This window comes from Macaca fascicularis, chromosome 2 (genome assembly GCF_037993035.2).
Source record: "Macaca fascicularis isolate 582-1 chromosome 2, T2T-MFA8v1.1".
In the NCBI taxonomy this organism is placed as follows: domain Eukaryota; kingdom Metazoa; phylum Chordata; class Mammalia; order Primates; family Cercopithecidae; genus Macaca; species Macaca fascicularis.
Window position 1 is genome coordinate 160040607 of NC_088376.1, and position 17432 is coordinate 160058038.

Consider the following 17432-nt stretch of genomic DNA (forward strand, 5'->3'; position numbering starts at 1 on the left):
TTCAATCCAGTAGGAAGATTTGCTGGTATTAATCCCAAAATATAGCCCCAATCTATTTCTATTCATTACAACCCTAGCTCGTTACAATCAGCACCTCCACCTGAACTTCTCTAAGAGTCTTCCATCTGACCTCTCTGCTTCCACTTTCTCCTTTATTCTTTACAGTGCGGCCAGAATGACCTACTCTAAGCCAAATGAAATCATGTAACTCTCCAGCTTAAAACTACCCAGTATCTTCCTACTGCATTAAACTAAACAGACTAATAGACTCCAAACTTACTACATAACCTGCCCCATTCCTACCTTTCTGGCCTCACTTTCTGCAACTCTATTAATTGTCCATAATGCTTCAGGATCACTGGTTTTCTTTCTGTCTCTTGGTATGTAAAAACGGGCTTCTCCACTGGCTGCTACCTTTGCCTTGCTCTTCATACACAGCATCCTTCATGTAACTACCTCCTCTCTCATCTTTTAGGTCTCTGCTCAAATGTCACCCTCTCAGAGAGTCCCTTGACCACCATAAATAGTCACTCTCTAACCCATTTGCCCAGTTTTACTTGATTTATATATGATACAGTGATAAGTGCTACCCCCTCCCACTAGATGTAAGCTGCTTCAGTTCTTTGAGGGCAGATATTAGGTAAAAAATTTTATTTCCAATTATAGTTTGCCTACTACACCCCTGGGTAAGTAAGAATGCAAATAAATACTTAGTGATGAACTTATAAGAGGAATACCTATGATCTGTGCAACTATAAAATTTCCTAGAGCCAGATATAAACACAAAGAAACTACAAAAAGGCTGCGGCTGACATGATGACTATTTAGTATAAGCTCAGAATATGATTCTTGACTTGAACAGGCTTTCCTAATCACTCCTTTCTATTGCAACCACTTAAACTTCATTCAAATGACAACTACTGGGCAAGCGAGTCAAATGAAGCAAACTGAAGTCTTACTTAATGTTATAATGTCCAGTTTTCAGTGTACATCTATCAGGAAGTTGAGCAAGTTTCCTCGAGAGCATTTTAAAATACTTTCTGCACTCCTGCATTCCTGTGCTTTGTTCATAATCAGTAGAAGCAGAAAGTGGCAGTCCATCTCTGACACGAATGACTGAGGCAGATAAAATCATAGACATTTCAACCAACAGAGAAGACCTAAAACAAAATGAACAATTTGGGTTAGATAAAAATTAAAGCCAAACTTGATTAGCATATATAAAACTATTCAACTTACAAGTAATATAAGAATACTAATTAAAATGGCTAGGCACAGTGGCTCACACCTGTAATCCCAGCACTTTGGGTGGCTAAGGCGGGCAGAGCACAAGATCAGGAGTTTTGAGACCAACCTGGCCAACAAGATGAAACTCCTTCTCTACTAAAACTACAAAAATTAGCCGGCCATGGTGGTGCACACCTGTAATCCCAGCTACTCAGGAGGCTGAGGCAAGAGAATTGCTTGAACCTCGGAGGCAGAAGCTGCAGTGAGCTGAGGTCGTGTCACTGAGCTTCAGCCTGGGCAACAGAGTGAGACTTTGTCTCAGGAAAAAAACAAAACAAAACAAATTAAAATAACATATTATGCTTCACTTAACATATTAGCTTTTTTTGTTTTGAGACAGCATCTTGCTCTGTCACCCAGGCTGGAGTGCAATGGCGCCATCTTGGCTGACTACAACATCTCCCATCCAGGGTTCAAGCAATTCTCCTGCCTCAGCCTGGGATCCCATGCCACAGGATAGGATGTGTCTGGGACCACCGGCGCCCGCCACAGTGCTGGGATTACAGGCGTGAGACACCGCACCCAGTCACATTAGCTTTTTAAAAAATAATACTTCTGTCTGGCATTCTCATAAGTACAGATGGAAGTAAAAACTGGTACAAACAGTTCTCAAAATGATTTGGCAATTTCAACAGGAGTTTAAAGGCATATCTTTTGACCTCAATAAATTTAAATATATACCTGTCTTGAGAAAAATAATCAGAAATCCAGACAAAATTTTAAACAGACATTCTTCCACTCAAATAACTGAAAGCAATCTAAATATCCTATAACATGGTGATGGTTAAGTAAATTATAGTATATTCATATAACAGAATATAACGCAGCAACTAAAAGTTATGTTTGTGGAAAAAGTTTAATAATGTGGTAAAATGCTTATATGTTAAAGAGAAAAAAGCAGGATAACAATTGCAAATGTTGTTTTACACAAACATAAGGATAAAGAGGCAAAGATAAAGAGAAGGAAAAAGGGATTGAAAAATGGATGCAGAAAAAGATGCCAAATTAAGAATATGCCCACCTCTACGAAATGGTATTATGGGTAATTATTATTTTGCAATTTCCTAAATGTTCTCAATATTCACAGTAGACATATACTACTTTTATAATCGAAAAAAAATTATTTAAAGTAAATCCTAAAGCTAAAGGATATTGGTTTTAATGTTGTTCTCAATTGTTTTACCAGGAAGTAAATCTTAATGGCCTATTTTATTGGATTCTCTTCTTGCTTTACAAAAACAGATGAAAGGACTTCACAGGCCTGAGTCTGAAGGAGCTCAGGTCAACAGTCACTCAACCTTTCATAAAATATACAGTGGCTCTCAAACTTCAGCTTGCATAAGAAGTTGATAGTTAAAAATGCAGATTTCTGGGCTCTGCCCTCAAAATTCTGAACCACTGACTGTGAGATAGGGCTTGACAATCTGCTCATTGTCTAAGGCTCATACTTTTTAAAACATTAAATGAAAACACGTTCACTATCTAAGATTAAGTGATAACTCTTCTGTCAGGCACAATGTCACTAAGGGCTTCCTCACTAGTGGTGAGGCAACCGGTGAAAATTCAAAAATTTGATTAAAATCTCATAGGCATTTTTCTAAAAATATTGTATCTTAGAGACTAAATTAATCCTTACCTGACCACTTCATCTAGGTCAATATTATCTCATTCCAAAAAGGAAAAAATGAGTTAGTAATACATATTTAAAAAAAAAAAACCCATAGAAAACCAACTGTTACAAAGCTTGTAAATCAGGAGTTGATAATTTTCACTGCTGTGTGAAGTCAAAATCCGACTTCCCATTCATGGTGATCACTGATCTGACAATAAAAATTAACCCAACTAATAAAGCTAATGCATTAAGTTCACTATCCCTTTTTCCTCTTTTCATGAGGAAGAAGGAGAAATCTCTAGGTGTTACTGTGTCATTACCCTTTAATATTTTTCTCCTTTATTTAGAGACAGGGTCTCTCTATGTCACCCAGGCGGGTACAGTGGTGCGATCTCAGCTCACTGCAACCTCCACCTCCCAGATTTGAGCAATTCTCATGCCTCAGCCTCCCGAGTAGCTAGGATTACAGGCACACGCCACAACGCCCAGCTAATTTTTGTATTTTTAGTAGAGACAGAGTTTTGCCATGTTGGTCAGGCTGGTCTCAAACTCTTGGCCTGAAGTGATCTGTCCACCTCAGTTTCCCACAGTACTGGGATTACAGGCGTGAGCCACCACACCCAGCCCCTCCATTCATTTAAAGAGAAAAATATCCAGAAACAAATTAGTCTTTTTATTACAGTGGAATCTCCAAACTAAAGTCCCAGTGTGACATATCCCAATCGGTGTTTTTTTCCATTCATCCAGTTTTTTTCTCTTCTAAAAGCAGTAGCATGAAAAAGCTGGGATCCCTGAAAAGATACCTATACTATAAACTCCTCTTTAAATTTTTTTTACCATGTTTTATTTAATTATTAAATCAAAACTGTAACATTTAGCCTAAGTGTAAGAAAGTAAGAAAATGTCTTACTTTATACCCTTAAGCATTTATTATTTAACTATAAAACTGTTGTCTTTCCAGAAGTACACTGCAACACAATAACCATTCTGGGAATTAATTTGAGGGCAAGTTGTAACTTACAGTTCTAAATACCCATATTTTAGTATTTAAAAGTAGATTGGTTTGGGTGCCATGGCTTATACCTACAATCCCAACACTGCTTGAGGCCAGGAGTTCAAGACCAACCTAGACAACATGGTGAGACTCTGTCTCTACAAAAAAATTTTAAAAATCAGCTGGGCACAGTGGCACACGCCTACAGTCCTTGCTTTGGGGAGGCTGAAGCAGGTGGGTCGCCTGAGACCAGGAGTTCGAGGCAACAGTGAGCTATGATTGTGCCACTGCACTCCAACCTGGGTGATGAGCGAGATCCTGTCTCAAAAAGTAAAATAAAAGTAGACTGCATTACTTTATGTCTGGCCTCTCTAGGATCCTAACAGAAATATTAGGAATAGTCTTTATTAATAGGTTGCCAAATTTCATGTAGTCTTCAAAGTTATTCTTTAATGACTTGGAGGACAGATCAATAAATATATGATCCATACTTTCTAAAACACGTACTGTAAAAAGAATACAATTTTTGAGTTCCATTCGTTTAACAAACATTCACTGAGTATCTACTGTGTGCCATGAATTTTGCCAGATAGTAGGAACGAAGAGTGCTACCATCAAGAAACACCCCCAAATTAGAGAAATTCAGATGAAAAGAGCAAACAACATAGGTGTGTTGCCCACCACTTCACTAACTGTAAAACTAAAGTTGGACAAACTTAAATTTCAATTTTTTTTTTTTTTTTTTGAGACAGAGTCTCACTCTGTCACCCAGGCTGGAGTACAATGGCTCACTGCAACCTCTGCCTCCTGGGTTCAAGCAATTCCCCTGCCTCATCCTCCCAAGTAGCTGGGACTACAGGTGCCCCCCAAGCCTGGCTAATTTTTGTATTTTTAGTAGAGATGGGATTTAACTGTGTTGGCCAGGCTGGTCTCAAACTTCTGACCTCAAGTGATCTGCCCGCCTCGGCCTCCCAAAGTGCTGGGATTACAGGTGTCAGCCACTGCACCCAGCCTCAAATTTTCCTAATACATACTTTAGCCTTTAACCAAAAGCAGAACACAGCAGTGACATTCCCTGTCAAAATTATTACAAGGTTGTCAGAGAATTGTTTCTACATATCTATAGATAAGATTTTTCTTAGGGAAAAAATTAAACCTCTTCCTACCAGAGTAATTTGATTCAGCATCCAAACCACTTGAATTTAAGCCTGACAAACTGGGATGAATGTCCAATGATCAACGTCAGGCTTAACTAATTTGTAGACAGACTCCAATCACCTTAGGCTAAGCTGTCGCTCCATCAATTCAATAAACATACCCCTACTTTTTTTCTTTTTACCCTGGATTCATAATATAGTTTGTTGTTTTTTAAACTAATCTTATCTAGACTGCACTAGCAGAAAAGGAAATCTGTCCATGTCAGGCCTAAACTAGGTTAAAGTATCTTTAAGGTCTAAGGAGGGTTGTGGTTGGGAAAATCCCAAGGAAGAATCAGTGGAACTGTGGAAAGCAAGAGGTTACAACAATTGCATGGGAAGATTTAGGAGTTTTTAGCTTATCAGGGTCATAGATAAATGTTTAGGGCACTGGGCCATTTCTCCTCACCTTTAATACACAGAAAATATTACACCTGCCTTTGGACAGCAGCAGTTAACTCATAGGGAACCGGAACAGTGGCTATTTTTTCCTCTCCCCATCAGCAACTGTTGGAGGAAAAAGCACAAGTTAGAATCTAGGTAAATCTGGGTAAACTTTTACGTAAAGTCTGAGGAAAATAAATTCCCACAATGCCAAACTACTATGGTAATGAATGGTTAGCAAGTTCTCAGACCCAAGATAACAAGACACCCCTCTTCTTCAGAACCTTGTGTGGGTAATGACTATGGGCTCAATGTCTCAGGAAGGTATCTCTCAAAAGGTAATAAATAAAGCCCAACATAGAAGTGGATTTTGTATATACGTTCTAACCAAATGCTTTCACAAATGCCACTTTTAAGATAAAAACATTTTATACTGGGGGCAAAAGCACTCATATTTGTTTTAGTTCGTAATTTCCCAGTCTTCAGTCATCCAAGTACCACTTTCAGAATTATCTTCATCCATCTGTACTATTTACCTAATATTGGTCTTTGAATTGACTTACTTTTCTTGTCCTTTATTTTTTAGTAATAATATCTGTGAAATCAGTTTTGAGATATTAAGTTTTTCTCCTAATTTAAATTAAAAGAACTTGTTTCATTCAAATATGTATGTGTGTGAAAATTTTGGGAGAACTTTAATATTCATTTGCTTATCAAATTATCTTGCATATGTGACAGTACCAATATGGTACATATTATTTTATTACAATTGCTAGCTGAGATCTGTGGGAATGGGAAAGGGTGGTAGTTAATTTGGACAGAAAGCTATACTACTTGTGATACACAGGGAGGGTGGGGGATAGATTGGGTGATAAAGAGGATGGAATTTCTGTCATTTTGCCTATGCCCTCTACCTCACTAGCAGTGTGTGACATTCCTATTATGGGTGCTTACACTGCACAGTATGTATAAGACCTCAGACTTCACAACAGATTTTACCCACATCTAGGACAGGGCCCCCAGTACATGCTCAAATGTGTCAATTCCAACACTCGTATAGTGCCACATAGTTCACAGTTGGGTAGGTAGAACTGCCAATTTACAGATGAGGAAACTGAGGCTTACTTTCTCAATGTCACACTGCTAGTATATAGCAGAACTGGTACTTCAGTCTAAGTTTCTAGTATCTACACACTACTATGCTTCATCAGTCTACCAAAACCAACAAGAGATAAGAAACCAGGGATATAGAAACTCCTATTTACTTGCTGCCTGGGTTCTAATCCTGGCTCCACCATGTAGCAGACATGTAAATTTGGGCAAGCTTTGCCTTTCTACATCTATACATTATGGCTACTAACAGTATCTATCTCATAGGCTTATTTTAAAGATGACAATAGTATCTATCTCATAGGATCATGTAAAGCGCCTGAAACACTGCCTTGTAACATACTAAAAGCACTATATTAAATATTTGCTATATTATTTATTGATTACTCTCCATGGACCACGCACTTTATACACATTACCTCATTTAAGCCTTCCAAAAACCTGTGAAGTAGGTATTATTAGTTCCATTTTACCTTTGAGGAAATTCAAGCCCAGAAAGCTTAAGGAATTTTTTTAATCCCTAAACTAGTACGTGACAAAGTAGGGATTTAAACTCAGACCCAACTCTAACAACTCTGTGAGACACTCAAGGAAGGTCACAGGCACCCCTGTGATACCTGGGCCTCTTTCATAGACCAACATAAGATATACTTCGATTTTAACCAGTTGCACGCACACACACACAAAAAGGCACTAAACAGATGTGATGGTTTTCAACATAGGAAATACCCGAATGTCCCATTACTTTAGGATACGGTCACAGGTGTCAGAATCAAATACTGAAGGAAACTTAATATGCCAGAAATTGTAGGTACCGTTTAAGGCACTGCCTGATTCCTTCCGATCTTAGCATGTAAGCAAATATCAATAACATGAAAAGTGATTCAGAGTTTGAAAAGTGGCTGTTCCCCTGACTGAAGTTCCCAACATCTCCAGTCTGGTGGCTGACATTTTTGCTCTGGGCTAGGCTTTGCCTTGGCTGAATAGACCCAGGAGGGACTGGTTCTCAAGGTAGCCCCCTGCCCCAGGTGGATGACCCAGGAAACTAAGCAGCAGGAGAAAAATTATCTTAAGCTGTCTTCACTGGCAGAGAGATTCAGGACAGCTGGGGCTTGTCCTTTTCTTTCGGAAGCCTCCTCCACTTGTTGAGCCAATTGCTCAGGTCTCCCTTCTGCCACATCGTTCCCAAAGTGACTCTTGAGGCAGGGTCTCAAGAGGTTTCCGTGAGCCAACACGGGCAAATATCTGGGTTCAGTGCTCACTCCATCCCCGCAAGACGTAAAGTAAGACACTGGTTCAAGTCCCATTCTGCCTAACAGAAATAGGAAATACCACCTCAAGCTCCCGCGGGCCACCTACACAGGTAGATCACCGTGTTTCTGACAACTGGGCGCCAGGGAATCCCTACCAACCTACTGACAGCCAAGTGCGACTGTCCCTCCCCTTTAGACACTCCTTCCCTGGCTGCCCAATACCCCAGGCGGCTCAGACGAGGCGCAACGGCCGCCCGCGTGGCCCCAGAGAAACCTCAAGTCGAAGGGGACGGGGTCCCTACTTGCCCGTCCCTCCAGAGCTCCGCGACCCCGGCTCCCACCCCAAAGGCACGGACTTGGCTCCTGCCCGTCGGGTAGGTCTTCAGTCCCGAGGGCGAAGACCGAGGCTGTCGCGGGAGGCAGGGAGAGGGAGGGGAGAGGCCGGCAGGGGTTCGAACGACCCCTAAGAAGGGAAGAAGAGGACTGGGAGGGGCCGGGTAGTACCTGTCGAGACGGGACCCGCCGCTCCGAGTGACGCACCCCGCAGTGCATTGTGGGGCCTGGGAGGGGCCTTTCGGCGGGGCTGCGCCGCGTCCAACGTGGCTCGCGCCCGCGGAATCAAACCACGCCCCCGTTCCCTCGGCTCGCCCAGGCCAATCGGATTCTGCAGGAAGGACACAACAACCCGCCCGATCCCAGGACCCGCCTTAGTCCCACCGGCTCCAGGAGAGATTGGCAGCGTCTCTCGCACCTGCGCCAGAAAAGTACAGTCCTCTGATGACAGAACTACGTTGACTTTAGAAATAGGGCCAATCCCCTCCGCTCGCCGCCCTGTATCTGCAGGCATTTTGTCTTTCACACGCGGCCCCTACAGCAGACACTTATAAAGGGGACAGGGAGAAAAGCCCCCTGTGGGTGAGCAAGGAGAGGACCTGGCCCCGTCTATACCCACACACAAGAAGGAAACAAACTATGGCAGAGAAGTGCCAGATGCCGACCCCTTGACCCCTTCCAGCTTTCGCATCGTTCATGCGTTATTAAACAGGCATTTACTGGCTGTTTACCATGTGCCAAGCACCGTGTTAAACGCGGGGTTACAGGAGTGGACATAACACTTGATGGAATTTAAGACGTAATTGGAGCAAAAGATATGAAAGCATAAATAGTTACAGAATTATAAATTGTGATCAGTACTGGGAGGGAAAATTAGTGGGTGCAATGATGAATTAATTTTGGACTGTCAGGAAAGAGACTTCTGAATAAGTGCCTTTTAAGCTGCAGGCATATTAAAGAACCTTAGAGAATGTTCCCCGTCAAGGAACTATTATGTGTGAGGTTGTTGGGGCATGAAAGAACTTCGTGTGCTCTAGGAAGTAAAAGGAAGTCAGTGTGGATGGAGTGTAGGGAGCAAGGAGAAACTTCCAAAATACAGCCTGAAATCTGTAATGTGGCCAATAAGAGCCAGCATGGTCTGGCCCTTGTCTCATCTCAGCCCAAGGTCAATGGGCAACTAATAAAGACTATTAAGTAGGATCCTATTTGCATATTTAAGAATCACTCAGGCTGTTTGTGGAGAATAGTTCGGAAGAGGGCAAGAAAGGCTGCTGGAAGGCCATTTGGAGGCAGTTGCATCAGGCAAAGCCAGAAATGATGGCTTGAACTAGTATAATGGGAGTTAGAGACAGAAAGAGGTAGATAATTTCAAGATATGTATAAATTAGAGATGGTATCCAAGGGACTTAATAACAGATTGGTTTGCCGGGAAGGGTCAAGAAAGAGGAATATTAAGGATGACTCCTTAAGTAACTAGATGGATTAAGAAGCCATTTACTGATTCACAGAACACAGGAGGAGGAGCAAATGGCTTGGAATATGTTAAATTTGAAATGTCTATAAATAGAGATGTCAAGTAGATTTGGATATGTAGGTCTAAAGTTCAGAAGAAAGGCCTGAACTAACATAGATTTGGTCCTAGATATATACTCAACATAAATGTATTCATATATTCACCGGAAAACATATGTATAAGAATGTTCATGAAATGAATAAATTTTAGAATATTCTCATCTGGCACGATGGCTCATGCCTGTAATCCCAGCACTGTGGGAGGTCGAGGGGGGTGGATCACTTGAGGTCAGGAGTTCGAGACCAGCCTAGTCAACATGGTGAATCCCTGTCTCAACTAAAATACAAAACAATCAGCCAGGCGTGGTGGTGGGCATCTGTAATCCCACCTACTTGGGAGGCTGAGGTAGGAGAATTGCTTAAACTGGGAGGCAGAGGTTGCAGTGAGCCAAGATCACACCACTGAACTCCAGCCTAGGCAACAGAGCAAGACTCCATCTCAAAAAAAAAAAAAAAAGAATATTCACATAATAGAATACTATATAGGAAGGACAATAATCTACAACTATATGCAAAGCATGCATGAATTTTACAATCACAAAAATTGAGTGAAATAAGTCAGACACAAAAAATGATTACTATATTACTCCATTTACATAATGTTCAAAATAAGAACTCATATAAGGTAATAGAAGTAAAATATTGGTTACCCTTAGGTAACCAATTAGTTACAATTATTAGTGTTAATAATTAGAAAGGAGCAATAAGGGATTACTGGAGTTCTAGTAATGTTCTTATTGATCCAGGTGTTGATTACATGGTGTTTTCAATTAATGAAAATTCACTGGACTAGATATGATGGCTCACACCTGTAATCCCAGCACAGCACTTTGGGAGGCTGAGGAGGCCGAGGCAGGCAGATTGCTTGAGCTCAGGAGTTCAAGACCAGCCTGGGCAACATGGCCAAACCCTCTCTGAAATAAACAAAATACAAAAATTAGCCAGGCGTGGTGGTGCACACCTGTAGTCCCAGCTACTTGGGGGGCTGAGGTGGGTGGATTGCTTGAGTCCTGGAGGTTGAAATTGCAGTGAGCCATGTTTGTGCCACTGCACTCCACCTGGGCAACGAAGTGAGACCCTGTCTCAAAAAAAAAAGAAAAAAAGAAAATTCATCAAGCTGTACACTATACTTATCCAATTTTTCAGTATGTATTTTACTATTGAATAGAAAGTTTATGTTTTTCCAAAGGTTAAGGGCAATCCAGCCATGAATGAATAAGTGATACTAGACTAGACCTCCCACTACAGTAATAGAAAACTGGACCAAATCTATGAAACAAGTGTTTTCAGGCATTGGACAATTGGCATAGTAAAATTGTGATCTTGGAAGAAAGGAAAACAAAACAGATGAGCCCCCAGAATATCCACAGATTTCTTTCTGGAGGTATTTACCTAAGCACAGGATAGAAGAAAGCCAAGCAGGGTTTGTTGAGGACACAGATATTGGAATTAATAGAGATTGAGACAAACGGTATTTGTGGGGCAGAGTGCCAGAGAAAGAGCTCTAGAAATATACATAAGGATTCCTGTGAATCTTTGGTATAACTTTAAGGGTAGACCATATGAGACTGGTAAATAAAATTACTGGGGAAATTTAAGCTGAACAGCTACAAGAACTTGTATAGAGTTTGGAAACATTCAGGCTCTGACTGATTAGAATGAAAAATCTTATTAAAACCCTGCAGCATTTGGTAAAGAGACCCTAAAAAGACCACACTTTAAAGCTAAATTAGCCCAATAGTAAAGACTATTCTAGACCCACTTGAATAAAGCTGAAAAAACTGTTCTGCAAGTAAATTAAATGCTTTCTTGAACGAAACTTAACAGTCTTTCAAGACAGACAACAAAATTCAGGTACCTACCTATGTAATATATGCAATGCCTAGGATCCAATAAAAAAATTACTACACATGTGAAGAAGCATTAAAACATGAGCCATAAATGGGAGAAGAATCGATCAATAGAAACAGACCCAGAAATGACCAGGATGATGAAATTAGTTTTTGTTTGTTTGTTTGGTTTGGTTTGGTTTGGTTTTTTGAGATGGAGTCTCACTCTGTCACCCAGGCTGGAGTGCAGTGGGGCACAATCTCGGCTCACTGCAAGCTCCGCCTCCTGGGTTCACGCCATTCTCCTGCCTCAGCCTCCAGAGTAGCTGGCACTACAGGCACCTGCCAACACGCCCAGCTAATTTTTTGTATTTTTAGTAGAGACGGGGTTTCACCTGTTAGCCAGGATGGTCTTGATCTCCTGACCTTGTGATCCACCCATCTCAGCCTCCCAAAGTGCTGGGATTACAGGCGTGAGCCACTGCGCCCGGCTGAAATTAGTTTTTAAAGCAGATAAGAACTTCACTTTTCTTCTTTTTTTTTTTTTTTTTTTTTTTTAAGTTTTAGAGAGCATCAGGACGCTGGGGTTACAGGCAGGTAAGATAAGAACTTTAAAGAAGCTATTATAAATATGGCCAAGAACTTAAAGAAAGATAAACAATGTGAGACATGAAAACCGTAAAAAGAACCAAATCAGACTTCTAGAGCAGAAAACTACAATATCTGAATGATAATTTTGCTCCATGGGCTTAACAGCAGATTATACATTGCTGAAGAAAAGATCAGTAAACAAAGTAACAGTGAAAAATAATTATCTACATTAAAGTGCAGAGAGAAAAAACGTTCAAAATAAAATGAACAGAGCCTTGGTGACCTATGGGTTAATACAAAGTTATCTAACATGTATAATCAGAGACTCAGAAAGAAAGGAGAGGTGATGCAAAATATTTGAAGTATTAATGGCCAAAATTTGATTAAAAAATATATAAACCCATAGATTCAAGAAAATAAACTAGGCCAGGTACAGTGGCTCACACCTGTATTCCCAGCACTTTGGAAGACCAAGGTGGGTGGGTCACCTGAGGCTGGGAGTTCAAGACCAGCTTGGGCAACATGGTGAAACTTTATCTCTACCAAAAAGTTAAAAATTAGCTGGGCATGGTGGTGCATGCCCGTAATCCCAGCTACTCGGGAGGCTGAGAGAGAAGAATCTCTTGAACATGGGAGGCAAGATTTCAGTGAGCCGAGATCACGCCATTGCACTCCAGCCTGGGTGACAGGGCGAGACTTCGTCTTTTAAAAAAAGTGTATATACACAAAAATTAGCCAGGCATAATGGCACTTGCCTGTAATCCCAGCTACTCAGGAGGCTGAGGCAGGAGAATCACCTAAATCCAAGAAGCGGAGGTTGCAGTGAGCCGAGATCACACCACTGCACTACAGCCTGGGTGACAGAGCAAGACGCTGTCAAAGAAAGAAAGAAACTAACCGCAAACAGGATAAACACCAAAAAAAGCTACACCAAGGCCTGTTACACTCAAACTACTGAAAACCAATGATCAAAAGAAAATATTAGAAACAACCAGAGAGACACTGAAGCCACCTTGCATATATAGAACAAAGGTAAGAGGTACTACTGACTTCGCACTTCACATCAGAAAGAAAGAAAGCCAAAATATAATGAAATAAAAAGTTTAAAGTCCTGTAAGCAAAAACTCTGTCAACTCTGAATTCCATATCTAGGAAAAATTCTTTCAAAAAACAAAAGTGTGGCCAGGCTTGGTGGCTCATGCCTATAATCTCAGAACTTTGGGAGGCCAAGATGGGAGGATTGCTTGAGTCCAGGAGTTCAAGACCAGCATAGGGAACATAGCGGGACTTCGTCTCTACAAAAAGTTAAAAAAAAAAAAAAAAGTCAGCCAAGCATGATGGCACATGCTTGTAGTCCCAGCTACTCAGGAGGCTGAGGTGGAAAGATTGCTTGAGACTGGGAGGTTGAGTCTGAAGTGTGCCAGGATTGTGCCACTACATGCCAGCCTGGGTGACAGAGCAAACTCTGTGTGAGAAGGAAAAAAAAAAAAAGAAAAGAAGTGAAATTAAGATATTTTCAGGTAAACAAAAGATGAGAGAATTTGTTGCTAGCATACCTGAATTATGACAAATGTTGAAGAAAGTTCTTCAGATTGAATGAAAATGAGTCCAGATAGAAACCCAAATTCACTTTGGGAGGCCGAGGCCAGCTGGTCACGAGGTCAGGAGATCGAGATCATCCTGGCTAACACGGTGAAACCCTGTCTCTACTAAAAATACAAAAAATTAGCCAGGCGTGGTGGCAGGCACCTGTAGCCCCAGGTACTCGGGAGGCTGAGTCAGGAGAGTGGCGTGAACCCAGGAAGCGGAGCTTCCACCACTGCACTCCAGCCTGGGCAACAGAATGAGACTCTGTCTCAAAAAAAAAAAGAAAAGAAAAGAAAAGAAAAAACTCAAATTCACATAAAAGGAACAAAAAGCACTAGAAAATATGAATATATGAATTAATATAAACATTTTCCTCTTTTGAAAATGTATATAATTAACCACTTAAAGCAAAAGTAACAAATTGTTGTTAAATAAAAATGTTTGTAACAAATTAAGAAGTAAAACATATGTTAATGATATTGTAAGGGAAAGGGGAATGAATATATACTGTTACAAGGTTTTTGGCACCATACATGAAGTAGTGTAACTGTATTTGAAGGTAGAACATAATAAGTTAAAGATACATATTAGGGCCAGTGCAGTGGCTCACACCTGTAATTCCAGCACTTTGGGAGGCTGAGGCGGGTGGATCACCTGAGCTCAGGAGTTTGAGACCAGCCTGGCCAACATAGTAAAACCCCGTCTCTATAAAAATACAAAAAAAATTAGCTGGGCATGGTGGACGCCTGTAATCCCAGCTACTTGGGAGGCTGAGGCAGGAGAATCGATTGAACCCGGGAGGTGGAGGCTGAAGTGAGCCTAGATGGTGCCACTGTACTCCAACATGGGCAACAGAGTGAGACTCTGTCTCAAAGAAAAAAAAAAATAGCCATCTCTACATTATCTTCTACCTACTCTTTTCTCCATATATTAAATGTCTGATACCTTTGGTCCCATGTCGGATCAGAATGGTCAGGCTTTTATATCCTTGCTTCATAAAGTCACCAGATGTGGATTCCCCCAAGATGGGCATGATATCAAACAAGGTAGCTCTCCAAAGGTGAAGCACATACAGAAAGCCATCAGCTGGAGGCTACCTCCTGACTCTCCCTGCAGCTGGGTGACAGGTCCTCCCTTGAAGGAGGACCCAGACAGGGAATTTCCGTGTCTACCACAGACATACATTGTTTCTGTAGGATTCCCACCAGAAATGCAAAACCGGAAAATAATCACATGGAAACATTAAAGTTACCCAAATTGAAAGACATTTTTTCGTGACAAATTGCCCCATACCCTTCAAAAATGTCAATGTTAAAAAGATAAAGAAAGGCTGAGGATATTTTCCAGATTAAAGGAGACTAAAGAGACACAACAACTAAATGCGATGTAGGATCCTGAATGAGATCCTGGACTAGAGGAAGAAATGGCCATAAAGAACATTATTTGGACAACTGATGACATTTGAATATGGACAGTAAATTAGATAGTAGTACTGTATCAATACTAAATTTATTAATTTTGATCATTTTAATTTTATTTTAGTTAAAATTAAGTTTTAAAAATGAAGCAATGTAGAACTTTAAAAATATTGATTGTATGTGTTGAAATGCTAATATCTTGATATGTGGTTTAAAATACATTATGGTCAATGCTATCTGTTTCCTTTTACTTTTTTAAGGTGTCTACCAGAAAAAAATCACATAGGTAGCTCACATTCTACTTTTATTGCACAGCACTGTTTTATACTGTTACTTTTTCATAATATATAATCACGATTATTTCTAGCACTCCCCCATCCCGTGGTTTTTTTTTTTTTTCTTTTTTTTTTTTGCACTTTGAGATTTCTCTATTGGTACGTGAGCCAGTTCTGCGGAAGGCCTGGGCTTTTAAACTGTAACATGAGATAAACGGTTAAGACTATGAAGTCACCTTTGTGCAGCCAGTCTGAGGGAGCCCCTTATACTGCCAGGCTCTAGGTGGAGTTGCTAGGGGAGGGAGGTGCAGATGTGTATTTGGGTAGAATTATGTCTGAGTCTTGGGACAGAGCGCTACAGAACCAGGTGAAAAGAGTTGCCAGCAGGAGGGGCTGGAGAGACTGGGGCTGGGATGGAAGCAGGGATTTCTCAACGTTGCATTTGCATCAATAATTTTGCCAATGTGGCATTGTTTCCTTGTCTCTAACACTGCATGTCTAGCGCTGTCCTTAACACATAGGTTATAAATATGATTTAAAAAATTTATAACACATAGGTTATAAATATAATATAAATAACGTATTTATATTATGTTATTTTTCTTTCAGGTTGGCACCATCTTTGACAGCAATATTTCTAAAACAAAAAAAACCAGAAAGAAAAGTTTCTTATCTGTATCTTGGAAATTCTGAAATAACATTTCCACCATGGAATAAACGGTTTATTATTCAACGTTGTGTTTTAATTAATGCTTCACATACTCAACAAACATTGTGCATCCTCTCTGTGCTGGGCAGTGACAATGGGAAATATGATATGGTCCCTCCTTTAAGGCACTCACAGGATGGGGAGAGAAACATGTTTAAAGACAATGACAACTGCTATGGTCTGAATGTGTCCTCCAAAATTCATATGTTGAAACTCAATTGCCAATGTAATAGTATTAAGAGGTGGGGCCTGTAGGAGGTAATCAAATCATGAAGGCCCTCATAAAAGGGATTGAGGGAGTGGGTTTGTGCTCCTCCACTCTTCCACCATGTGAGACACAGCATTTGTCCCCTCTAGAGGATGCAGCAACACGGTGCCATCTTGGAAGCAGAGATCAGGCCCTTCCCAGATACCAAACCTGCTGGTGCCTTGATCTCAGACTTCCCAGTTTCCAGAACTGTGAGAACTAAGTTTCCGTTGTTATAAATTACCCAGTCTGAGATATTTTGCAATAGCTGCACAAATAGACTAAGACAGCAGCCAAACGAGACAGATGCCAATAAAACCTGACCAAATGGCTCTGGGAGGATTCCAAAGGGACAGAGCTAGAGAGAAACATGGAACACTTTTTACAAAAAGAGGTGATATTTGAGAGTTACAGGAAGAATAATCACTTATCAGGTAGACTGTGGCAAGTCATGGAGAAGAGAATCCATAGTTGTAAAGCACAAGCACTAACTATTTAGGGAACTGCAAGTGGTCTGCTATTGCTAGAAATGCAGATAGGAAATGAAGCCAAAAGAAAGGCCAGGCTCCAAAGAGCTGATATGCCAAATTGCCAAGTTTGACTTTCTCCTGCACACAATGGGAAGACACCAATGGATTTTCAGCAGAGGAATAAGAAGACTGGATTGGTATTTCTAAAATAAGCAATTCTATAATTGTTAAAAAATTAACCATAAAACAGTTATAAGATAGCTATAAGAAAATAAAGATGGATTTGGCTTTGGGAGAAAGGAGAGTTTGTAAGCATGAAAGCAATGAAGAAACCACAAATAAAAAGATAATAGACCAGATTGACAAGTATAAAACATCTGTACATAAAAAAAGAGTGAAATTAATATTCCAACCAAAAATTGAGAGAAATATATGCTATATGAGACAAAGAATGCCCACATATAATAAGAAAATGAGGAACACTCCCATTGCAAATAGGCAATAAGCCTAAGAAAACAACTTGCAAAACAAACATTTAAATTATAATTAAAGGGGAAAAATGAAA

The 17432-nt window shown here is 40.5% G+C and overlaps 1 protein-coding gene across 5 annotated transcripts in view; it reads right to left on the bottom strand.

The window, feature by feature from the left end:
- Positions 1-8369, bottom strand: part of SEC22A (SEC22 homolog A, vesicle trafficking protein) — a 70217-nt gene extending 61848 nt beyond the window's left edge. For 2 of the 5 annotated variants that reach the window (XM_074033293.1, XM_045385520.2), the window contains exons 1-3: positions 8341-8369; positions 5528-5596; positions 960-1160 (exon numbers count right to left, since the gene is read on the bottom strand). Coding sequence is in view for 3 of the 5 variants with exons in the window: in XM_045385520.2 (XP_045241455.1) it covers positions 960-1141 (182 nt within the window). In the remaining 2 variants the exon portion in view is untranslated. Of the gene's footprint in view, positions 1-959; positions 1161-5498; positions 5597-8177 lie in introns of all 5 variants that reach the window. The other 3 variants (XM_074033292.1, XM_005547965.4, XM_045385519.2) reach the window with 2 other exon arrangements.
- Between the last annotated feature and the right edge of the window lie 9063 nt (positions 8370-17432).